Source organism: Oncorhynchus gorbuscha, unplaced genomic scaffold (genome assembly GCF_021184085.1).
Source record: "Oncorhynchus gorbuscha isolate QuinsamMale2020 ecotype Even-year unplaced genomic scaffold, OgorEven_v1.0 Un_scaffold_587, whole genome shotgun sequence".
Lineage (NCBI taxonomy): Eukaryota > Metazoa > Chordata > Actinopteri > Salmoniformes > Salmonidae > Oncorhynchus > Oncorhynchus gorbuscha.
Window position 1 is genome coordinate 323,797 of NW_025745422.1, and position 25,319 is coordinate 349,115.

Consider the following 25,319-nt stretch of genomic DNA (forward strand, 5'->3'; position numbering starts at 1 on the left):
CTTGTAAGAATATATACTGAGTAATAAATAACAACCAAGCTGGTTTAAAACGCCAAAAATATAGTTATTAGGCTACACACATTAGGCGCCATAATACAATATTATAAGGCTTTATGTGAGGCAGAAAGCCCAGTTTACATCTATGCGCAGCATTACAGGCTAAATATTATTGCGATCTGAGATGATAGATCGTTCCAGTTGTTCTCTCTCATATTTAAATGATAGGCAATGAATGTGGGCTGGTCCCTCTGAGCTCAACACCCGGATGTGTGCGGCACTTCGACTGCATAGTAGAATCGCTGGATCCAGATAATAGACTATTTGATGGGAATCAGATCGCGGATTACGACAAAAAAATGAAATCAACTGAATCGGTGCCGTTTTGGAATCACTGACAGAATGGAGGACGATCTGGTTTCAGAGGATGATATCTGTAAGAATGTATAATTCTCTCATTACTAACGGAATAGCTGTATGTATTGGTTTTTGTGATGCCTACTCCGCTCATCTGGCCTATATACTGTACTAGTCTAGGCAGCCTGCCTTTATCAGGTTATTGCACGCGCGGACACTGTATCAGAACAGATTCAGTCAGAATAATTGATGAATTGATAAGAGCTACCATGAACTGAAGCCAGTTCAAATACTAGGCTATGTTATATTGCAATGTGATGGTTGTCGGGCTGCATGACAGGGCTCATATGGTTCCTCCTTATAGGATGAAACCATAGCCTTTTGATTTGCATTACTTCTGAAATATGATATTGTAGTAGTGCTTGACTTGGGCATCAGATCACTGGAGCTGAATACCAGCACCTCAAATGTTCTACTGCTTGAGCTCCTGCACCACTTATAGAATATTAGCAGGACCTAGTTTGGGAACCCTGGTCTAGTGGTGAGGTGTTTAGCTGTTGTTTTAGCGCTAGTTTATCATTGCACTTATAAGAGGTTGGTGGAACATTAATTGGGGAGGACAGACTCGTGGTAATGGCTGGAGCAGAATGGGTGGCATGGTACCAAATACATCCAACACATTGTTTCCATGTGTTTAGTGCCGTTCCATTTACTCCGTTTCAGCCATTTTTATGAGCCGTCCTCTCCTCAGCAGCCTCCACTGGTTGCATTCGTTTTCTGACTTGTAATGCTCAATGTACCGTTTGATGTAGGCCTGGCAATGTTGTGCATAGTACAAGCATATAACCTCCGGGATAGACCGATCTAGGTCAGTCTCAACCAGTCTGTCATTGTTGTCTCATAAGAGAAACCAGCGTCTGTAGTCATAAAGAGTCTCAGAGTAAGAGTTCTGATCTAGGACCAGTTCCCCCCTTTCCATATAATCATATTAATTGTGATTGAAGGACTAAACTGATTCCAGATCAGCACTAAAGACACTTCATGAATACAGTAGGAAGACTACACAGACCAAATCACAGTTATCCCTATGGGTTTTTGTAAGTCTAGGTGTTTATATGTCTGTGGTTACCTAGATTGGTTCTCAATCAGAGGCAGCTGTTTATCGTTGTCTCTGATTGGGGACCATACTTAGGGAGCATATTCCTTGGGTAGTTTGTGGGTTCTTAGTCTATGTTTAGTTGCCTGTCTGCACTAGCCATAATGGCTTCACGGTTCGGTTATGTTGTTTTGTATTAGTTTTGTTCAGTGTTTGTTCTTCCATTAAAAGAAGTATGTATGCTTACCACGCTGTGCCTTGGTCTCCTCCATACAACGACCGTGACAGGTGCAGTGCTAGAGGTGTCACTACAGACCTGGGTTCGATCCCAGGTCCAGCGTGGTCTGTGTTAGGGGAGGGTTTTGGCTGTGGGGGGGCTTTACTTGGCTCATCGCGCTCTAGCGACTCCTGCAGGCTGACCTCGGTCATCAGTTGAACGGTGACACATTGGTGCGGCTGGCTTCCGTGTTAAGCGTGTGGGTGTTAAGAAGTGCGGTTGATTTGGGGACGTGTGACTCGGAGGTTTAGAGGACGCAAGGGGAAGAAAAGGGGGTAAGAAAAAAGACAGGCATCAACATGAAGGCAAATAAATACATTTGACAGATCAATCCATGGCTGAGGCAGTGATCCATACATCACAAAATCCATTGGATAGATATTTAAGAGTTAAAATGGTGGCCTGGGATCAGTATGTTTAACTACCTTGTTCAGGGACAGAATGACAGATATTTACCTTGTCACCTGGGGGATTTGATCTCGCAACCTTTCGGTTACTGGCCCAACGCTTTAACCACTAGGCTACCTGCCCCCTCCTTGTGAACAGAGATAGAGCCTGACGCTTGTTCCTGTTTCTCCCATCCTCCTTTCCATGGACCATGTCTGTTCACAGTGCTCCGGTCGGAGAAAGAATTCCACGATGCAGCAAAGAGGAACGACACGGACAAAATGCGGGAGCTGATGAAGAAAGGAGTGGACATCAAGGCCAACAACAAAGTGAGTGCATGTACGGGATTGGAGAGCATACACACAGTCACAGTCGTTGGCAGATACACACACACACACACATGCACGCACGCACACACACACACACACTTACACACAATAGTTTACCACTGTCAATTGAATAAGGGATGCTATGCATGTTTTTCATGATAATGACTATTGTTGTGTTGAAACCTGACTGAAAGTGAGTTCACAAGAACTACTAATTCCACAACTTCTACTAAGCTGTACTAATTCCCATTAGTAAACCACAGTGCAAATACCCAGGAAGGATTAGATCTGACAGAGTCGATGCCAGTCAGTCAGTGCCACACTGCCAAGGCTTTAGCAGCTGTAGCTTTGTTCCTGCCATTTGTGAAAGGAAAAGGAAACCAGCATCTTGTTGTCCCGGGAAAAGGATATGACCCGGATTTCACCTCACTGTGGTGAAATAACACCCTCTGACTTGTTTCTCCTGGCTAGCATGGCCCAAGGTTTCACCGCTAGGTCCTTAACTGTTTCTCACTCAATGTTCTTGCAAATAAGTTGCATAATAAAAGTGTTTTGGTTTTTTTGCAGTAAAATATAGCATGCAACTTATGTTTTCTTCTCTGTGTCTTGATGAACTGAATTACCCTGCAGGGATCATGAAAGTATGAAGCTGTCTATGTGGTTATATAGTGGAAGTATCTCAACCTAGACTTTACATAACCTTTCAGAGCTGTTACTGTATCTGTTCCAGTGGAAAGGGAGAGGCTTCTGTCTACCTCAAGCTTCTTTATCTGCATGCTCACGTCCACTGCAGATAAACCACCTTTCATGCCTACATTATTGTTGTGTTTTATTTCATTCTGATTCAGAACACTTTATTGTCCTACATTGGGCGATTTGGTTTGCGGCTGTGAAAGAACAGCTACACACTAAAAACACATCAAAAGCATTTTACATTCAAATGTATTTCTCTCTCCTCTCTATCGGGTTGTTTCTCTCTACGGGTTGTTTCTCTATCTGGGTTGTTTCTCTATCGGGTTGTTTCTCTCTATCGGGTTGTTTCTCTATCGGGTTGTTTCTCTATCGGGTTGTTTCTCTATCGGGTTGTTTCTCTCTATCGGGTTGTTTCTCTCTCCTCTCTATCCTCTCTATCTCTGGGGTTGTTTCTCTCTCCTCTCTATCGGGTTGTTTCTCTCTATCGGGTTGTTTCTCTCTCCTCTCTATCGGGTTGTTTCTCTCTCCTCTCTATCGGGTTGTTTCTCTCTCCTCTCTATCGGGTTGTTTCTCTCTCCTCTCTATCGGGTTGTTTCTCTCTCCTCTCTATCGGGTTGTTTCTCTCTCCTCTCTATCGGGTTGTTTCTCTCTCCTCTCTATCGGGTTGTTTCTCTCTCTGTCTCTATCGGGTTGTTGTTTCTCTCTCCTCTCTATCGGGTTGTTTCTCTCTCCTCTTGTTTATCGGGTTGTTTCTCTCTATCGGGTTGTTTCTCTCTCCTCTCTATCGGGTTGTTTCTCTCTCCTCTCTATCGGGTTGTTTCTCTCTCCTCTCTATCGGGTTGTTTCTCTCTCCTCTCTATCGGGTTGTTTCTCTCTCCTCTCTATCGGGTTGTTTCTCTCTCTCGGGTTGTTTCTCTCTCCTCTCTATCGGGTTGTTTCTCTCTCCTCTCTATCGGGTTGTTTCTCTCTCCTCTCTATCGGGTTGTTTCTCTCTATCGGGTTGTTTCTCTCTCCTCTCTATCGGGTTGTTTCTCTCTCCTCTCTATCGGGTTGTTTCTCTCTTCTCGGGTTGTTTCTCTATCGGGTTGTTTCTCTCTCTATCGGGTTGTTTCTCTCTCGGGTTGTTTCTCTATCGGGTTGTTTCTTCTCTCTATCGGGTTGTTTCTCTCTCTCTATCGGGTTGTTTCTCTCTCCTCTCTATCGGGTTGTTTCTCTCTCCTCTCTATCGGGTTGTTTCTCTCTATCGGGTTGTTTCTCTCTCCTCTCTATCGGGTTGTTTCTCTCTATCGGGTTGTTTCTCTCTATCGGGTTGTTTCTCTCTATCGGGTTGTTTCTCTCTATCGGGTTGTTTCTCTCCTCTCTATCGGGTTGTTTCTGTCTCCTCTATCGGGTTGTTTCTCTCCTCTCTATCGGGTCTCTATCGGGTTGTTTCTCTCCTCTCTATCGGGTTGTTTCTCTCTCTCTCGGGTTGTTTCTCTCCTCTTGTTTCGGGTTGTTTCTCTCTATCGGGTTGTTTCTCTCTCTCCTCTCTATCGGGTCTCTATCGGGTTGTTTCTCTCCTCTCTATCGGGTTGTTTCTGTCTCCCTCTCTATCGGGTTGTTTCTCTATCGGGTTGTTTCTCTCTATCGGGTTGTTTCTCTCTCTCTATCGGGTTGTTTCTCTCTCCTCTCTATCGGGTTTCTCTATCGTTTTTCTCTCCTCTCTATCGGGTTGTTTCTCTATCGGGTTGTTTCTCTCTCTCTATTTCGGGTTGTTTCTCTCTCCTCTCTATCGGGTTGTTTCTCTCTCTCTCTATCGGGTTGTTTCTCTCTCTACTCTTTCTCTATCGGGTTGTTTCTCTCTCTATCGGGTTGTTTCTCTCTACCGGGTTGTTTCTCTCTCCTCTCTATCGGGTTGTTTCTCTCTCCTCTCTATCGGGTTGTTTCTCTCTCCTCTCTATCGGGTTGTTTCTCTCTCCTCTCTATCGGGTTGTTTCTCTCTCCTCTCTATCGGGTTGTTTCTCTCTCCTCTCTATCGGGTTGTTTCTCTCTCCTCTCTATCGGGTTGTTTCTCTCTCTCTATCGGGTTGTTTCTCTCTCTCTTGTTTCTCTCTATCGGGTTGTTTCTCTCTTGTTTCTCTCTCCGGGTTGTTTCTCTCTATCGGGTTGTTTCTCTCTCCTCTCTATTGTTTCGGGTTGTTTCTCTCTTGTTTCTCTCTCCTCTCTATCGGGTTGTTTCTCTCTCCTCTCTATCGGGTTGTTTCTCTCTATCGGGTTGTTTCTCTCTCCTCTCTATCGGGTTGTTTCTCTCTATCGGGTTGTTTCTCTCTCCTCTCTATCGGGTTGTTTCTCTCTCCTCTCTATCGGGTTGTTTCTCTCTCCTCTCTATCGGGTTGTTTCTCTCTATCGGGTTGTTTCTCTCTCCTCTCTATCGGGTTGTTTCTCTCTCCTCTCTATCGGGTTGTTTCTCTCTCCTCTCTATCGGGTTGTTTCTCTCTATCGGGTTGTTTCTCTCTCCTCTCTACCGGGTTGTTTCTCTCTACCGGGTTGTTTCTCTCTCCTCTCTACCGGGTTGTTTCTCTCTACCGGGTTGTTTCTCTCTCCTCTCTATCGGGTTGTTTCTCTCTATCGGGTTGTTTCTCTCTCCTCTCTATCGGGTTGTTTCTCTCTATCGGGTTGTTTCTCTCTCCGGGTTGTTTCTCTCTCCTCTCTACCGGGTTGTTTCTCTCTACCGGGTTGTTTCTCTCTACCGGGTTGTTTCTCTCTCCCGGGTTGTTTCTCTCTCGGGTTGTTTCTCTCTATCGGGTTGTTTCTCTCGGGTTGTTTCTCTCTCTCTCTATCGGGTTGTTTCTCTCTCTATCGGGTTGTTTCTCTCTCCTCGGGTTGTTTCTCTCTATCGGGTTGTTTCTCTCTCCTCTCTATCGGGTTGTTTCTCTCTCCTCTCTATCGGGTTGTTTCTGTCTCCTCTCTATCGGGTTGTTTCTCTCTATCGGGTTGTTTCTCTCCTCTCTATCGGGTTGTTTCTCTCTCCTCTCTATCGGGTTGTTTCTCTCTATCGGGTTGTTTCTCTCTCCTCTCTATCGGGTTGTTTCTCTCTATCGGGTTGTTTCTCTCTCCTCTCTACCGGGTTGTTTCTCTCTATCGGGTTGTTTCTCTCCTCTCTATCGGGTTGTTTCTCTCTATCGGGTTGTTTCTCTCTCCTCTCTATCGGGTTGTTTCTCTATCGGGTTGTTTCTCTCTCCTCTCTATCGGGTTGTTTCTCTCTCCTCTCTATCGGGTTGTTTCTCTCTCCTCTCTACGGGTTGTTTCTCTCTCTCTATCGGGTTGTTTCTCTCTCCTCTTCTATCGGGTTGTTTCTATCGGGTTGTTTCTCTCTATCGGGTTGTTTCTCTCTCTCTATCGGGTTGTTTCTCTCTATCGGGTTGTTTCTCTATCGGGTTGTTTCTGTCTCCTCTCTATCGGGTTGTTTCTGTCTCCTCTCTATCGGGTTGTTTCTCTCTATCGGGTTGTTTCTCTCTATCGGGTTGTTTCTCTCTCCTCTCTATCGGGTTGTTTCTGTCTCCTCTCTATCGGGTTGTTTCTCTCTCGGGTTGTTTCTCTCTATCGGGTTGTTTCTCTATCGGGTTGTTTCTGTCTCCTCTCTATCGGGTTGTTTCTGTCTCCTCTCTATCGGGTTGTTTCTCTATCGGGTTGTTTCTCTATCGGGTTGTTTCTCTATCGGGTTGTTTCTTCTATCGGGTTGTTTCTCTCTCGGGTTGTTTCTGTCTCCTCTCTATCGGGTTGTTTCTCTATCGGGTTGTTTCTGTCTCCTCTCTATCGGGTTGTTTCTCTATCGGGTTGTTTCTGTCTCCTCTCTATCGGGTTGTTTCTCTCTATCGGGTTGTTTCTGTCTCTCTATCGGGTTGTTTCTGTCTCCTCTCTATCGGGTTGTTTCTCTCTCCTCTCTATCGGGTTGTTTCTCTCTATCGGGTTGTTTCTCTCTATCGGGTTGTTTCTGTCTCCTCTCTATCGGGTTGTTTCTCTCCTCTCTATCGGGTTGTTTCTGTCTCCTCTCTATCGGGTTGTTTCTGTCTCCTCTCTATCGGGTTGTTTCTGTCTCCTCTCTATCGGGTTGTTTCTGTCTCCTCTCTATCGGGTTGTTTCTCTCCTCTCTATCGGGTTGTTTCTCTCTCCTCTCTATCGGGTTGTTTCTCTCTCCTCTCTATCGGGTTGTTTCTCTCTCCTCTCTATCGTGATGTTTCTCTCTCCTCTCTATCGGGTTGTTTCTCTCTCCTCTCTATCGGGTTGTTTCTCTCTCTCGGGTTGTTTCTCTCGCTCCTCCTCTCTCACCATTCTCATTGTGTTTTCTCTCTCTTCCTCCTCTCACTCTCCACAGAAAGGCCGTACAGCGCTGCACTGGGCGGCAGGGGCTGGGAACGAGCAGGCTCTACGTCTGCTACTAGACCATAATAATGAGGTGGATGTGGAGGACAGTGTAGGTACACACACACTCACACTCACGCTTACACTCACACTCACGCTTACACTCACACTCACAAACACACTTACACTCATACAGACAGTGTTTTATTGTGGGCTATGGCCTCACAAAGTTTATTGCAGTTACTCAGCCATGATCTGCATTTTCTTATGAACTGTGCGTAAAATTGCTCATAACATCCCACCTTTGTCTATGAGCCCTTGAGACAACTCTGTCTCTAATGCAGTTAATTTGGGTGTATAGTGAGGTAACAGTTAGACACCTTCATATTCATCAGCGTAGACGTGGGGGGTCGTAGAAATTACCTTACTCAGTTTTTCTTGTCTGGTTCTCTGCACAGGCACACACAAAGTGCATGCTCGCACACACACCCGCAGACACACCCGCAGACACACCCGCAGACACACCCACACACACACACACACACACACACACACACACACACACACACACACACACACACACACACACACACACACACACACACACACCCTTTGTCTCAGGACACTGGCATTATAATGACTGTGATGATGAATATTTCATCACACACAAGTAAGACACAGACAGGCAGTCTAAATGGTGATTTAATGTGTTTTGCCACTGCAATGTGTTGACTGCGTCCTGCTTGTGCTACTGCAATATTCTTAATTACAACAGACATAAGGTTGTATTCTACATTCTAAATTAACCTACAAATCATTCAGACCCGTTGACTTTTTAAACATTTTGTTACGTTACTGCCTTATTCAAAAATGGATTCAACTGTTTTAATTCCTTTTCAATCCACACAAAATAGCCTGTAATAACAAGGAATAAACAGGTTTCTATACATTTTGAAATAAACTGAAATATCACATTTACATAAGCATTCAGACCTTTTACTCAGTACTTTGTTGGAGCGTCTTTGGCAGCGATTACAGCCTCGAGACTTCTTGGGTAGGACGCTACAAGCTTGGCACACCTATATTTGGGGAGTTTCTCCCATTTTTCTCTGCAGATCCTCTCAAGATCTGTCAGATTGGATGGGGAGCGTCGCTGCACAGCTATTTTCAGGTCTCTCCAGATATGTTAGATCGGGTTCAAGCCCGGGCTCTGGCTGGGCCATCCAAGGACATTCAGAGACTTGTCCCAAAGCCACTCCTGCGTTGTCTTGACTGTGCTTGGGGTCGATGAGCTGTTGGAAGGTGAACCTTTACCCCAGTCTGAGGTCCTGAGCGCTCTAGAGCAGGTTTTCATCAAGGATCTCTTTGTACTTTGCTCCGTTATTCTTTCTCTTGATCCTGACTAGTCTCCCAGTCCCTGCTGCTGAAAACATCCCCACAGCATGATGCTGCCACCACCATGCTTCACCGTAGGGATGGTGCCAGGATTTCTCCAGACATGATGCTTGGCATTCAGGTCAAAGAGTTCAATCTTGTTTTCATCAGACCAGAGAATCTTGTTTCTCATGGTCTGAGAGTCCTTTAGGTGCCTTTTTGCAAACTCTTAAGTTATACGGTCTTCTGCCTTCTATTGAGGAGTGGCTTCTGTCTGGCCACTCTATCGTAAAGGCCAGATTGTTGGAGTGCTGCAGAGATGTCCTTCTGTAAGATTCTCCCATCTCTACAGAGCAACTCTGAAGCTCTGTCAGAGTGACCATCGGGTTCTTGGTCACCTCCCTGACCAAGGCCCTTCTCCCCCGATTGCTCAGTTTGGCTGGGTGGCCAGCTCTAGGAAGAGTCTTGGTGGTTCCAAACTTCTTCCATTTAAGAATTATGGAGGCCACCGTGTTGTTGGGGACCTTCAATGCTGCAGAATGGTTTTGTTGTGCCCTTACCCAGATCTGTGCCTCGACAAAATCCTGTCTCGGAGCGCTATGGAAAATTGACCTTTGACCTCATGGCTTGATTTTTTTCTCTGACATGCACTGTCAACTGTGGGACCTTACATAGACAGGCGTGTGCCTTTCAAAATCATGTCCAATAAGTTGAATTTACCACAGGTGGACTCCAAGTTGTATGGAAACAGGATGCACCTGAGCTCAATATCGAGTCTCATAGCTTGAAAACAATTATAAAACCCATTTTTTTTCTTTGTCATTATGGGATATTGTGTGTAGATTGATGAGGGGGAAAGTATTTAATCCATTTTATAATAAGGCTGTAACATAGCAACATTTGGAAAAAGTCAAGTGGTCTAAATACTTTCCGATTGCACTGTATACATTACATTCAAAAGGTATTCCCACCCCTTGACTTTTTCCAAATTTTGTTGTGTTACGGCCTGAATTTAAAATGTATTTAATTGAAATTGTGTCACTGGCCTACTACACACAATACCTCATAATGTCAAAGTGTAATTATATTTTTAGAAGTGTTTACAAATTAATTTAAAAAAATAAAAGCTGAAATGTCTTGAGTCAATAAGTATTCAACTGCCAAGCCTAAATAAATTCAGGAGTAAAAATGTGCTGAACAAGTCACATAATCAATTGCATGGTGCAATAAGTGTTTAACATGATTTCTGAATGACTACCTCCTCTCTTTACCCGGCGAGGGGACAGTGTAAAGTTATACTGTTCCACACACATACAATTATATGTAAGGTCCCTGAATCGAGCGGTGAATTTCCAACAGATTCAATGACAAAGACCAGGGAAATGTTATAATGCCTTGCAAAGAAGGGCTTTGAATAAAACAAAGCAGACATTGAATATCCTTTTGAGCAGATACAGGCAACTTTCCTAACTCAGTTGCCGGAGAGGATGGAAACCACTCAGGGATTTCACCATGAGGCCAATGGTGACTATAAAACAGTTAGAGTTTAATGGCTGTGATAGGAGTAAACTGAGGATGGATCAACAACATTGTAGTTACTCCACAATACTAACCTAAATGACAGAGTGAACACAACATGCCTACCACTTTGAAGCTGCAAAATATTTTTATTGTGAAACAAGCAAGAAATAAGACAAAAAAACAGAACTTGAGCGTGCATAACTATTCCCCCTCAAGTCAACTTTGTAGAGCCACCTTTTGCAGAAATTACACCTACAAGTCTCTTGGAATATGTCTCTATAAGCTTGGCACATCTTGCCACTGGGAGTTTTTCAAAACTGCTCCATCTCCTTCAATTTGGTTGTGTTCAGTTGGTGTACAGCAATCTTTAAGTCATACGACAGATTCTCAATTTGATTGAGGTCTGGGCTTTGACTAGGCCATTCCAAGACAATTAAATGTTTCCCCTTAAACCACTCGAGTGTTGCTTTAGCAGTATGCTTAGGGCCATTGTCCTACTGGATGGTGAACCTCTCAAATCTCTGGAAGACTGAAACAGGTTTCCCTCAAGCATTTCCCTGTATTTAGTGCCATCCATCATTCGTTCAATTCAGAAAAGTTTCCCAGTCCCTGCCGATAAAACAAAAAAAATTATATATATATATATATATATATATATAGTTTTTTATTTAAAATTTTTTTATTAACCAGGTAGGCCAGTTGAGAACAAGTTCTCATTTACAACTGCAACCTGGCCAAGATAAAGCCAAGATCAAGCAAAGCAGTACAACAAAAAGAGTTACACATGGGATAAACAAAAGTACAATCAATAACACAATAGAAAAAATATATATACACAGTGTGTGCAAATGGAGTAAGGAGTTAAGGCAATAAATAGGCCATAGTAGTGAAGTAATTACAATTTAGCAAATTAACACTGGAGTGATAGATGTGCAGATGATGATGTGCAAGTAGAAATACTGGTGTGCAAAAGAGGTAGGTAGTTGGATTGGCTTTTACAGACAGGCTGTGTACAGCTGCAGTGATTGGTATGCTGCTCAGATAGCTGATGCTTAAAGTTATTGAGGGAGATATGTCTCCAACTTCAGCGATTTTTGCAATTCGTTCCAGTCATTGGCATCAGAGAACTGGAAGGGAAGGCGGCCAAAGGAGTTGTTGGCTTTGGGGATGACCAGTGAGATACACCTGCTGGAGCGTGTGCTAAGGGTGGGTGTCATGGTGAGCTGAGATGAGGCAGAGCTTTACCTAGCAAAGACTTATAGATAACCTGGAGCCAGTGGGTCAGCCGAATATGTAGCAAGGGCCAGCCGATGAGAGCATACAGGACGCAGTGATGGGTGGTATATGGGGCTTGGTGACAAAACGGATGGCACGGTGATAGACTGCATCCAGTTTGCCGAGTAGAGTGTTGGAGGCTATTTTGTAGATGACATCACCGAAGTCGAGGATCGGTAGGATAGTCAGTTTTACGAGGGTATGTTTGGCAGCGTGAGTGAAAGAGGCTTTGTTGTGAAATAGATTCTAGATTTAATTTTGGATTGGAGATGCTTAATATGAGTCTGGAAGGAGAGTTTAGTCTAGCCATACACCTAGGTATTTGTAGTTGTCCACATATTCTAAGTCAGAACCGTAATGACGCAAGTCGGGCGAGCGGGTGCGAGCTGCGATCGGTTGAAGAACATGTATTTAGTTTTACTAGCGTTTAAGAGCAGTTGGATTCCACAGGAGAAGTGGTATGGCACTGAAGCTCGTTTGGAGGTTTGTTAACACATTGTCCAAAGAAGGGCTAGAAGTATACAGAATGGTGTCGTCTGCGTATAAGTGGATCAAGGAATCACCCGCAGCAAGAGCGACATCATTGATATATACAGAGAAAAGAGTCGGCCTGAGAATTGAATCCTGTGGTACCTCCATAGAGACTGCCAGAGGTCTGGACAACAGGCCCTCCGATTTGACACACTGAATTCTAACTGAGAAGTAGTTGGTGAACCAGGTGAGGCAGTCATTTGAGAAACCAAGGCTGTTGAGTCTACCGATAAGAATACGGTGAGTGACAGAGTCGAAAGCCTTGGCCAGGTCGATGAAGACGGCTGCACAGTACTGTCTTTTATCGATGGCGGTTATGATATCGTTTAGTATCTCAGAGTGATGAGAGGTGTTGGGTTTGTGCCAGATATAGCGTTTCCCTTGATGGCCAAAAAGCTCAATTTTAGTCTCATCTGACCAGAGTACCTTCTTCCATATGTTTGGGGAGTCGCCCACGTGCCTTTTGGCGAACACCAAACGTGTTTGCTTATTTTTGTTCTTTAAGCAATGTCTTTTTTTTGCCACTCCTCCGTAAAGCCCAGCTCCGTGGAGTGTACTGCTTAAAGTGGTCCTATGGACAGATACTCCGATCGCCGCTGTGGAGCTTTGCAGCTCCTTCCTATCTTTGGTCTCTTTGTTGCCTCTTTGATTAATGCCCTCCTTGCCTTGTCCATGTGTTTTGGTGGGCGGCCCTCTCTTGGCATGTTTGTTGTGGTTCTTTCCATTTTTTAATGGTGCTCCGTGGGATGTTCAAAGTTTCATAACCCAACCCTGATCTACACTTCTCCACAACTTTGTCCCTGACCTGTTTGGAGAGCTCCTTGGTCTTCATGGTGCCACTTGCATGGTGGTGCCCCTTGCTTGGTGGTGTTGCAGACTCTGGGGTCTTTCAGAACAGGTGTATATATACTGAGATCACGTGACAGATCATGTGACACTTAGATTGTACACAGGTGGACTTTATTTAACTAGTTATGTGACTTTTGAAGGTAATTGGTTGCACCAGATCATATTTAGGGGCTTCATAGAAAAGGGGGGGAATACATATGCACGCACCACTTCATTTTTTTTTTTTTTTTTATTTTTTTTTAAATAAGTTATTTTTTAAATTTCACTTCCCCAATTTGGACTATTTTGTGTATGTCCATTACATGAAATCCAAATAAATATATTTAAATTACAGGTTGTAATACAACAAAATAGGAAAAATGCCAAGGGGAATGAATACTGTATGCTTTTTTTTTTATAAAAAGAAACAATGAAGTTAAGCGCAGGCAACATCCTAGAAGAACCTGGCTAAATCTGCTTTCTAACAGACACTGGGTGTAACAATGTGCACTGAGAGTTGGGAAGCAAGTTCAGGGAGTGTTTTAGTCAAGTAAACAGAACATAATACTAACCAAGAAACACTAACAGCACACAGACATAAAACAGAAACAATGACGCCTGGGGAAGGAACCAAAGGGAGTGACATATAAAGGGAAGGTAATCAGGGAAGTGATGGAGTCCAGGTGAGTCTGACGACACGCGGGTGCGCGTAACGATGGTGACAGGTGTGCGCCATAACGAGCAGCCTGGTGACCTAGAGTCCGGAGAGGGAGCACACTTGACACAGAGACAAATTCCCCTTTCAGCAGGACAATAACCTAAAACAAGGCCAAATATAAACTGCTTACCAAGACAACATTGAATGTTCCTGAGTGGCCTACTGTAGTTACAGCTTTGACTTAAATCTGCTTGAAAATCTATGGAAAGACTTGAAACTGGCTGTCTAGCAATGATCAACAATCAACTTGACAGAGCTTGAAGAATCTTTCAAATAATAATGTGCAAATATTGTACAATCCATGTGTTCTCAGGTGTGATTCTAATATGTATTGACTCATGGGTATGAACACTTATGTACATTTGATATTTTTGTATTTAAATAACAATAAATTAGCAACATTTTCTAAAAACATGTTTTCACTTTGTCATTATGGGTTATTGTGTTAAGATGGGTGAAAAAAGCAACACTTTTCTCCATGTTGAAAATCAGGCTTTAAAACAACATTTGAATAAGTCAAGGGGAAAATACTTCCTGAAGGCTCTGTGTGTATATTATATATGAGGCAGAGATGGAGGCTACATAATCATGGAGATCAAATTGGCTGCGAGTCCAGAAGAGGGTGAGTAAAGTGAACAGCAGCAGCTACTTAGAAAATGTGTGTTCATTCTATTTCTACAACATGCTGTCCCTTCTCAGTTTGGTATGAATCCTCTGCTGCTGGCAGCCTGGTTCGGTCGCCTCAAGATCCTACAGATCCTCGTGGCCTCTGGCGCAAAGCTCAACTGTGAAAACAAAGTAAGTTATTAAATTAATTACATGAGTTGACCAAATTCAATGGAACGGATCCTACCCCCAATGATGTAAACACGTGGATAGAACTACATCATGCGATTATCTTCATGTTATAGTGTTTTAATTCTGTCTATTCCACAATTGTGTCTCATTTTAACTAGTCATAGCTTGTATAATTCAGGCAAACAATATGCTGTTTGTCTTCACACCTATGCACACAAAAGAAAAGCCAACTTAACATATTGCTTAATCAGGGGAACTCTGAGTTGGGTGGACTTCAAAAGGACAAGAAGTTGAGCTGATGTGTTCAAGTTTGTTCACTCAACAAATAATGCTCGAAGTTAGCTGAATTTGAACAAGCTTGTTGAGTAACATTACAAATTCATGTTTGCTCAAAACCAATCATCTTCATATTTCCCTGCAGGTTTGTTTTCAGAATTGTTGATTTAATCTTATGCTACATTTTTCTGAACTAACCCAATCTGTTAGTAGTTGGACTTATTGCACCAGTTACTGAGATGGCTGTTCCAGTTGAGATGATTTAGGTCTCATTAATCAATCTTCTCTACCCCAGCAGTCAATTTTGGATATCCTTACTCTGGCTGGATTCCTCAAAAAATTACATCACTTTGCAAGCCAGCATACAGTGTTTTGACCAGTGTGTTATGGTGTAATTAGACCCTCAAACATCATAGAATTTTAGCATCCAGGCAATGGAAGTGCAATTTCTGCATACTATGCCTTTTAAAGCTTGCAAATATAGTGCTCTGTAAGTTAATTTATATGTCATAATAATTGACTGACTTACTTGACTTAAGCCTTTGGCTCCTATGAGGAGCATAGGCCATTGACAAATGTACTCCATCTCACTCGGTTTGGGGCAAGTGTCACGCCCTGACCTTAGAGACGTTTTATTTCTCTATTTGGTTAGGTCAGGGTGTGATTTGTGTGGGCATTCTATGTTTTCTATTTCTTTGTTTTTGGCCAAGTGTGGTTCCCAATCAGAGGCAGCTGTCTATCATTGTCTCTGATTGGGAATCATACTTAGGCAGCTTTTTCCCACCTAATGTTGTGGGTAATTATTTATTTTCTGTCTACCACAGTTGCGTCATGTTCTGTTTTTTTTTTTTTGTGAAGGTTTCACTTTATTAAAGATGTGGAATTACATGCACGTTGCGCCTTGGCTCATCTATGACGGAGTTTGAAGACAGTGAACGTGACAGCAAGTTTTTCAGATCACACCACTTGAGGCGGCTTTCAGTCATTTCTGTCTTACAATTCATTTTTGTATTATAATAAGACTTATAATATGTTATGTATCCGTCTCTCTGTCAGAATGGGCTGGGCCTGCTGCACTGTGCCGCCCAGCGGGGTCATAGCAGAGTGCTGGAGTTCATCATGGAGGACCTAGTAGAGGATGTACTGCTGGACAGGGTGGACAATGTGACTGCCCCACACCACATTACCGGTTCTTCACTAGCACACTTTCTGCACTTTCCTAGTTCTTTCAAAGACCTTTCATAGCAAATTCCTTGAACTGGTATTTTCCTGGGAGTGCTTTCCTTTCTCAGTACTTTCCCAGTACTGTCCTAGGGCTTTGCTTTCCTTATACTCTCCCTGTGTGTGCTTTAGTCTCAACCCTGCCTGGTTACAGGATTTACAAGGGAAATTGATGATGACACAATTTAAAAAAATCTTATTTAAAAAATGTTTTTGATGCAGTATCACCACCCTCTGTGCACAACAGATACCTTGAGGGTTTACTATGCTACCTATTATTTATCCTGTGCCATGTTAGATGTGTTTACTAGGATGTCAAACCTGCTTGTCGCATGTTGGCTGGACATCAGTGACATCAAGCCCCACCCCCCCCAACAGCCAACTGTTGCTTACAGAGTGACATACTAGTCCCTTGCTCTGTTGGCTAAAACGGTTGGCTTGTGTGTTTGTGCAGGAGGTTATTAGTTCGAGCCCTGCTTGGGGCAGAACAGAAGACATGGTTATTCCATACTGTCAATACTTTCATACTGTCATTTGGTCATATTGTCATTAGTGTCATTTGGTCATACTGTGATGTTGTCATTACTGTTACTGTCTTCTTCTAGTTAATCCCTCACTCCCTGTTTTACTGTCAGTCTGGGAAGACAGCTTTTCACCTGGCTGCAGAACATGGACAACTAGAGGTGGTTGAGTTCCTCATCGGTATGGGCTGCACTCACGGCCTCAAGGATAAGGTAGGTTCAGACGTTGACACATGTCCACACATACACACTTATAGGTTAATACATGATTAGGCTAGTATTACAGTAGCGAGAGAGTAAACATTAACTTTAAACACCTTTGGAAAACGCGTTTACATTACTTTTCCTGTGTGTTTGTAACTAAGATGTTATCATGTAAATATAACATGATGTCTTTGTGTTTATATATATTGTATAGGATGAAAACATGGCCATCCATCTAGCAGCCAAGCATGGACATAATGAGGTCCTGCAGAAGTTAGTTGAGACAGGAGTGGACATTGACGAGAGAAACATAGTGAGTAAAGAACATATTGTCACTGTGTGGTGTGGTGTAGGGTTAAAAGCAGCCCAGAAACTATATTTTATATTCAATGTCTTTCAGCTGTCGTGGTTCCTGCTTCACTTTATATGGATAATGATGAGAGAAAAAAGTTTACTATGAATTTATGTTTTGCTTCTAAACCTTTTTTGCCAGGAAATAACATTCTATTTTACTATAATAATTAGGCTTACAGCTACTTGTTCTATTTTATATGGTTGATTATTCCCTATTCAGTTGATAGAATGTAAAGCTGATGGAGGCCTGTTGTGACGTGATATTTGGTTCTCCAGGACGGACTGACACCTCTGCACCTGTCCTCTGATGGAGGTCACTATGAATGTGTCAAACTACTGCTGGAGGCCTGCTGTAATGTCAACGCGCTGACAAACGTAAGGGTCAACTTTCAATTAACTATAACTCATAAAGGCTTTATAGAGCATTCATCTATATATTCATATAGCTGTAAACGTATGGGCAGAGGACCACCTAGAAGTGGGTGCTTCCTATGCACTGACTGGGACCTTCTCTTCCAAGACAATGGTCTTAACTCTTGCAGAGACAGGAATGGATGATAATACATGATTTCTAAAGCATCTAAATGTCTTAAAGGGTTTATAAAGACTTTAAGTAAATTGTAATTAGTTTAAAGTAGTACCTGATTATCACACTTACATTTAAGACTGAATCTAAGATGGATAGATAATTGGATATATGTATAATGTCAAAGTGACAACTAATGTGTGAGACTGAGAGGTACATTAGTGAGTCTGAACTGTGACCTGTCCCACTATGTTGTTGTCTGTGCAGAAGAATATGAATGCCCTCCACTACGTGGCCCAGCACGGCTTTGAGAGGGAGACCAGTCTGCTACTGGAGGCGGGCGTCAACACAGACACGGTGGATGGTGTGAGTATGCAAGCCAACCTTTAACCATACTGTACATACTACACTAGTTTGTGCATCGGTTAGCTCCCCTGTAGGAATATTTGGTAGCACTTATTGCAACTTGGTTAGCTCCTCTTTCAAATTACAATAGTGAACAGCCAGGTCTTTTAGTTAATATAATAATAATAATATATGCCATTTAGCAGACGCTTTTATTCCAACAGCTCAGAATACACCAGTAGGGTTCAGCATCTGCACCATGTCTTCTCCACTTTCTTTTTCCTACTCAGAGAATTGGTGCCACATTTGTTTGTATAATTCAGTGCATGTCCTACATTGACGTTTTCAGTGAAAGTGTTTTATTTACATTATTTTTAAAGGAGTAGGACAGTCCCACTCATCTCATATTTTTGTATTGGATAGAGAGTCAATAAACAGGTGTTCTGCCATGCTAGTTTTAAACCCATGCTGCAGCAGTAGGGTCCTGGAGGCAGCAGCTTAGACCACTGGATCCGCCCAAGACACAAAAGGTGTTTTTTCAGTGCCTCAGTGCAGAATAGGTTCTCTCCATAGATCTTTGTTTTAGTTTGTGTTTGAAACAAGACCACAAGCTACAGTACAACAGGCCTTTTCCTCCCACGTACCACTAATCAAAAGAGAACCATCGCACTCCCCCAGAAGCTTGGCTGGTGTGTAAAACCTGCCAATTCAGACAAACAAAGAGGTGTAATGGGTTCTTACTGAATACTTGTCTGTGTAAGTTATCCCTGATGCAGTGACCATTATAAAACACATTGAATAATGAAGTAAGCTTTATGCAACGTCTTTTTGAGTGCGAACTCATTACACCTCCTTGTTCCTCCCACAAACCACACCTCTGGAACTCCCTCAATGACAATCTCAAAGCTGCTCAGACTGTTGGTGCATTTAAAGCAGGCCTTAAGACTCATCTCTATCAGCTGGACTATCCTCGTTCCTAAAGCAGGCCTTAAGACTCCTCTCTATCAGCTGGACTATCCTCGTTCCTAAAGCAGGCCTTAAGACTCCTCTCTATCAGCTGGACTATCCTCGTTCCTAAAGCAGGCCTTAAGACTCATCTCTATCAGCTGGACTAGCCTCGTTCCTAGACTCCTATTGTTGTTTTCATGATATTGTTATATATTTTGAAATGTCTTGTTAAATATATTTCCTAGTTTCTATTTCATTTTATGCACTTTGAGATTATTCTTGCATAATGAAAAGCGCTTTACAAGTATAATTTATTCTTATTTACGTGGCATCTGTACGTGGTAACCATCAATGTGTATCTAATTTGACCTTGTGTTTTGAACAGCAACACACGTCCCCTCTTCACATCGCCGTGCTCCACAATCACACCGAGGTGGTACGGCTGCTAATAGACGCTGAATGTGATCTGGACATATCTGACAATGTGAGTAATGTTTCCACTCTCTATGGGCGTTACGCAAACACCTTACTGTATGGAAACATTCTATGCATTCAATGATTTGTTAGGCCAATGGTGCATCGTGTACCTTAAAGTGTCTGTATCCATTCTGAGTCATCAGGTTGCGTGATCTGTGTTTGATGTTGTTTACATTATCATTGAGGTAAAGACCATAGAACAGAAGGCTTCTGTACAGGAACTGCCATAACACTTGTAACAATAATGACCTAATTCATCTCTCTTTTTTCCCCTCTTTTTCTGTCTCACTCTCTCGTTCTTTCTCCCTTCCCTCTCTACCTCCTTCCTTACAGAGGCTCCAGACAGCCCTGCACATCGCAGCAGAGCATGGAAGACAGGACATCGCTGAGATGATCCTCATAGCTGGGGTTAACCTCAAACTACTGGATAAGGTATTTGATTTAATCTCATTTTATAGGGTAATTTTTTTATCTTGTTCTTTATTTACCTTTAGAAGTGAAGTGATCCATTAAAACATGGCGGAGCAAACAAGAACGCCTGTATGTGGGCGTTGTAATGGATTGTTAATAACGCGTGGATAAAACCTCTTGAAATTTGTTATCTAATTTCCAATGTGTTTGGGCAACTCATTGAGGGTATCAATCACTGAAGATATGGTATCTAAATCATATCAATACAGATAACGTGTTTCACTGACGGTCACACTTGCAATAAAAATTCAATAATGTCAACTTTATTTTCCTTGATGGTATGAAAGCTTCCATTTATTTTCAAATCTCATCAGTCTGGCACAGCAGATGCTTCCTCCTGTGAGTAATAGTCCTGAGACTAACATCTCAGGGCTCTTTGTGTAGTATGGGACCAGCCAGTGTCTCACTGGTTTAATGAAATCATTTCCCATATTCCCGTTAGTGTGTTTAAAGGGCTCAAGCATTATTTAATTCCAGTCTGAAGACTATGCCAGGATCCTGTTCATCAGAGCACGCCGGAGAAAAACATTTTGCAACAGAAAACAACAAGTATTGCTTATTAGATAAGTTTAGGTAGTACCTCTCATTTCACTGTTTCCCCCCGAATTAGTGCTAATGAACTGGACCCAGGTGAATTAGTGCTAATGAACTGGACCCAGGTGAATTAGTGCTAATGAACTGGACCCAGGTGAATTAGTGCTAATGAACTGGACCCTGGAGGTGAATTAGTGCTAATGAACTGGACCCAGGTGAATTAGTGCTAATGAACTGGACCCAGGTGAATTAGTGCTAATGAACTGGACCCAGGTGAATTAGTGCTAATGAACTGGACCCAGGTGAATTAGTGCTAATGAACTGGACCCAGGTGAATTAGTGCTAATGAACTGGACCCAGGTGAATTAGTGCTAATGAACTGGACCCAGGTGAATTAGTGCTAATGAACTGGACCCAGGTGATGTACTGTATGTCATATTGAATCCAGTGTTGTGGCTGTGTGTTGGTACTCTCAGCAGGGGAAGACTTCTCTGGAGGTGGCAGCCAGAGGAAACCATGTCATCTTAGTGGACATGATCATCAAAGCAGACCGGTTTTACAAGTGGGAAAAGGTAGGTTCATATTTAAACGCAAATATAAAAACTCTTTCCATCATTGAACTGCAAGGTAGCGCCTGCAGCTCTACTTATTCATGTTGAGATCGACTACTTTAGGTCTTCGCAGCTGTACCAGATCATCACGATTCCGGAATGAGTGTTTTAGAATTTCAGAATCAAATATCAGTCTGCTTCGCAGCTCAACTGCAATGCAGTCAATCTCAAACACACACCCTTTCTTTGTGTACCAGGACAACGTGATCAGCGATGATGATTTGTGGCTGGGGAAGCAGCTGAGCTTTAAGCAGGACCACCAGGTGGAGACCCAGCACCTGCGCTCTGTCACGTGGAGGCTGGCCACCAAAGACCTGTCCCGCGGGGAGTGGAAGAGCCTCGCACAACACTGGGGCTTCACGGATGCCCACATACGCTCCATAGAGCAGCAGTGGACAGGTGAAGTGTTGGCTTGGTCTAGAAATAACCCCCAGTGCCTAGCTCGTTGTAATTTTCAGATCTGAAGCAATCACATAGAAAGCTAGATGGAAAAGTTGAATTTTCACTTAGACCTATCTGATTTTAAGGGCGCTTCCGCCATATTGCTTACATTCATATGATTCCTTCAGATCTGTAAACCCCAAAGAGCCTAAGGAATAAGGAGTTAGCAGCCTGGCCGGACAGGTAGCCTTTAGGTGAGAGAGGCTGACCAGTAGCCACAGGGTTGCTGGTTCAACCTAGAGGGTTAATTGACAGATCCCAGATACCATATCCTGCCGTTGTGCCCTTGAGCAAGGCACTGAAGCCCAGAACTGTCCTTATTGTAGCCCACCTATTTTATATAAGTCTCTTATGACATTCACATATGTTAGGTACAAAGAGCTTCAAGGAGCATGGGCACCGTATGTTGCTGATCTGGCTGCATGGAGTAGTCATCGCAGGGGAGAACCCAATCAAAGGCCTGTATGAGGGACTGACGGGGATCTCCAGGACCGACCTAGCTGGTGAGTCAATGGAACGGGGGACGGGAGTCAACACCCATCAGGTATTCGAACCTGAGCACCAGGGCACAATGGGCGAATAGCATTTTTTTAAAATCAAAAACAACAATGGATGTTCTTATCGGACTGTACTGTCCAATCATTGTCACTCATTTCATGCCTACTGAACACTGCCCAGCTTCCCTCTAGACCACACTGCTGTCTAGCCTGGGGGAGGTAGTTGTCCAAAAGCTTTATGAGCATATTATGTAGTGGTGTAAAAACTAAGTAAAAATACTTAGTAGTTTAAGTAATACTTCAATCTTTTGGTATTTGTTTCATTAGCCCATTGTTGATATAGTCCAAAAATGCATTTTGCATCATAAGATGCTGATGTTTTGCATCATTTGTGTTTTGCATTTTGCATCATAAGATGCTGTGTTTTGCATCACAGCGGCTGTATTTCTGTACTTTGAAAGGTATCTGAACTTTACTTCATTATTTATATTGTTGACAACTTTGACTTATTCTAAACAGTCCTAAAGCAAATATGTACTTTTTACTCCCATACATTTTCCCTGTCACCCAAAAGCACTGGTCACATTTCGAGTGCTCAGGTAGGACAGCAATATAATCCAATTCAATTACCAATATAACGGGTTTTCATCCCTACTGCCACTTTTCTGGCGAACTCACTAAACACAAATTCTGCATTTATAAATTGTCTTAGTTTTGGAGTGTGCCCCTGGCTCTCCGTAAATTTAAAAAACAAGAAAATTGTATCGTCTGGTTTGCTTGTACTTTTCTCAAGAATGACAATTTAGTACTTTTTCCACCACTGATATTGTGGTTATTAATTACATAAGTACATTAAATGCTGGTTTGACCATCTTTTATCATCTCTACCAGTAATGGTCCATAGCCCGTAGGTCAACTTGAATGAACAAGGAGTTTTCTTTTTCAACAGAAAGCATCAGACAGAAGGCGAATGCAGACACAAGCTCTCCCAAGAAATGCACCGCCATGTGAACAAGTCCATCCTGAAACACACTGATATACTGCAGGAATTAATGCCCATTCCAGGGTTCAAAACTACAAATAGAGTCTGAATAAAGTTGACACACTGAACAAAATATAAATGCAACATGTAAAGTGTTGGTCCCAAGTTTAATGACCTGAAATAAATTCTCAGAAATGGTCCATATGCACAAAAAGCTTATTTCTCTCAAATTTTGTGCACAAATTTGTTTACATCCCTGTTAGTGAGCATTTCTCCTTTGCCAAGATAATCCATCTGCCTGACAGGTGTGGCATATCAAGAAGCTGATTAAACAGCATGATCATTACACAGGTGTACCTTGTGCTGGGAATGATAGAAGGCAACTCCAAAATGTACAGATTTGTCACACAACACAATGCCACAGATGCTCATGTTTTGAGGGAGCATGAAATTGGAATGCTGACTGCATGAATGTCCACCAGAGCTGTTGCCAGAGAATTTAATGTCCATAAGCCTCAAGTCATTTGAGAGAATTTGGCAGTACGTCCAACCGGCCTAATCCATAGATTAGGACCTAATTCATTTCAATTGACTGCTGTCCTTATATAAACTGTAACTCAGTAAAATCTTTGAAATTGTTGCATGTTGTGTTTATATTTTTGTTCTGTATATATTTAATACTTATGGAGGCACCCATGTAAATATATCTCATATGTTATGGTGCCCAGCAACCTGTAATTCGACCCCTGGATCAGTCAAGGATCCATGTATGTCTGTCATACAGAGAACTATAGCAGTCAGTGTTTTTCTCTTAGTTCAACTGAATTAAATGTTAAGAGTTTTTTGTGTGTGGGGTGGTGCACTGTAAATGTGAAAAATATTTGCTCTACTGGTGCAGGTGCAATGAAAATAAATGTTCTACTGAGCCATTATATTTCCATATTCTAGGCATGGCCTAACTATCTAGGCACCATGCATTTAAGACCACTTGTTGTTTAGCCTAAAAGGCAAAGAGGGCATAATAAATAAACATCACCATCTTTTTCATGCCTTTTAATAAAACAAATATTCTACCATTTAATTTTTTCATACCTGAGAAGTAAAAAATGTTTTCTCTCTACATCTGCCATATTAATAGAATGCTTTTTCAATGTTTTACTAGTGAGACCACTTGTTTTATACTGCTTTCAGCTGTGTGGTGAAGTATTCCACATTGCTCTCTTCTGTACCGGACTGCAATGCCAACTCAGTCTACTAAATTACAACTGTTCAGGACTATGCAGCTCAATAACTAAAATAGGTGGTGGTTCTACCACATGGTAGATTTTTACCATAAAATGCCATACATATTGTGTAAAGATCCGTTTTTAACAAATGCTTAACTGTTTTCTATTTTCTTGTATTGATGGACAATGCACTGGGATGGACTGTTATTTAGTTGATCACTGTTTGGCTTGTACATTTAGGTCAATTAAACAATTGATGATCAACAACTGATGAGGTATGAATTTGTTCATTGACTTTCTATACAGAAACATTTTTTTCTTTAAATATATATATTTTAAGTGTATTTTGAAGATTTATTGACATATTAAAACAGATGAAATAGATGACAGGGATATAGTGGAGAGTGAGTGGTGGAACAGGGGTGGAACAGGGGATCAAACTGCTGCCTTCACTGTCATGTGATCCAGGGGGCAGCAGAACTACCACTAGACCAGGGTTCCCCAACTGGCAGCCTGCGGGCCAAATTCTGTGGCATTCCAAGTTTTCTGAATACCAAGAAATCAGCTTCAATTGACTTTAATTTGGTAAATCTGTTCCCAATTATTTCCACAAATAATATAGACATAATATTGATTGAAAGGTTTGAAAGTACGTTATATTCCAATATATCTGTTTGGGCTTCTTGCAGTTCATTTGCAGTTTACAAATGATTTGTAATTACACTACCGTTCAAAAGTTTGGGGTCGCTTAGAAATGTCCACATTTTTTGTCCATTTAAAATAGCATCAAATTGATCAGAAATACAGTGTAGACATTGTTAATGAGGTGACTCCGGAATGCTGAACTTCTAGGCAGAGTTGCAAAGAAAAAGACATCTCAGATTGGCCAATAAAAAAAATAAAAAAATATTAAGATGGGCAAAAGAACACAGACACTGGACAGAAGAACTCTGCCTAGAAGGCCAGCATCCCGGAGTCGCCTCTTCACTGTTGAAGTTGAGACTGGTGTTTTGAGGGTACTATTTAATGAAGCTGCCAGTTGAGGACTTGTGAGGCGTCTATTTCTCAAACTAGACACTAATGTACTTGTCCTCTTGCTCAGTTGTGCACCGGGGCCCCACACTCTTCTTTCTATTCTGGTTAGAGCCTGTTTGTGCTGTTCT

General features: G+C 42.3%; 1 protein-coding gene across 3 annotated transcripts; it reads left to right on the forward strand.

Annotated features, from left to right (window-relative positions):
* The first annotated feature begins 240 nt into the window (after nucleotides 1–240).
* Nucleotides 241–24,434, forward strand: ankdd1a (ankyrin repeat and death domain containing 1A). 3 transcript variants are annotated; one of them, XM_046334228.1, is made up of 15 exons: nucleotides 241–433; nucleotides 2,340–2,443; nucleotides 7,491–7,589; nucleotides 14,424–14,522; nucleotides 15,855–15,962; nucleotides 16,625–16,753; nucleotides 16,959–17,057; nucleotides 17,375–17,473; nucleotides 17,892–17,990; nucleotides 19,303–19,401; nucleotides 19,728–19,826; nucleotides 20,876–20,971; nucleotides 21,208–21,409; nucleotides 21,823–21,954; nucleotides 22,898–24,434. In XM_046334228.1, exons 1-15 carry the CDS (start codon nucleotides 400–402, stop codon nucleotides 22,957–22,959), a joined length of 1,560 nt encoding a protein of 519 aa, XP_046190184.1. In that variant the 5' UTR covers nucleotides 241–399; the 3' UTR covers nucleotides 22,960–24,434. The 3 variants fall into 3 exon arrangements, with proteins under 3 accessions (XP_046190184.1, XP_046190185.1, XP_046190186.1); XM_046334229.1 differs by having other exon boundaries at nucleotides 16,655–16,753; XM_046334230.1 differs by lacking the exon at nucleotides 241–433 and adding an exon at nucleotides 1,873–2,002.
* Nucleotides 24,435–25,319: the final 885 nt, after the last annotated feature.

Excerpts from the sequence above, each read along its gene's own strand:
- ankdd1a (XM_046334228.1), top strand. The coding sequence starts at position 400 with ATGGAGGACGATCTGGTTTCAGAGGATGATATCT. Across the intron at positions 17,991-19,302 it reads ACACAGACACGGTGGATGGT|CAACACACGTCCCCTCTTCA; the intron begins GTGAGTATGCAA and ends TGTTTTGAACAG. Across the intron at positions 19,827-20,875 it reads ACCTCAAACTACTGGATAAG|CAGGGGAAGACTTCTCTGGA; the intron begins GTATTTGATTTA and ends TGGTACTCTCAG.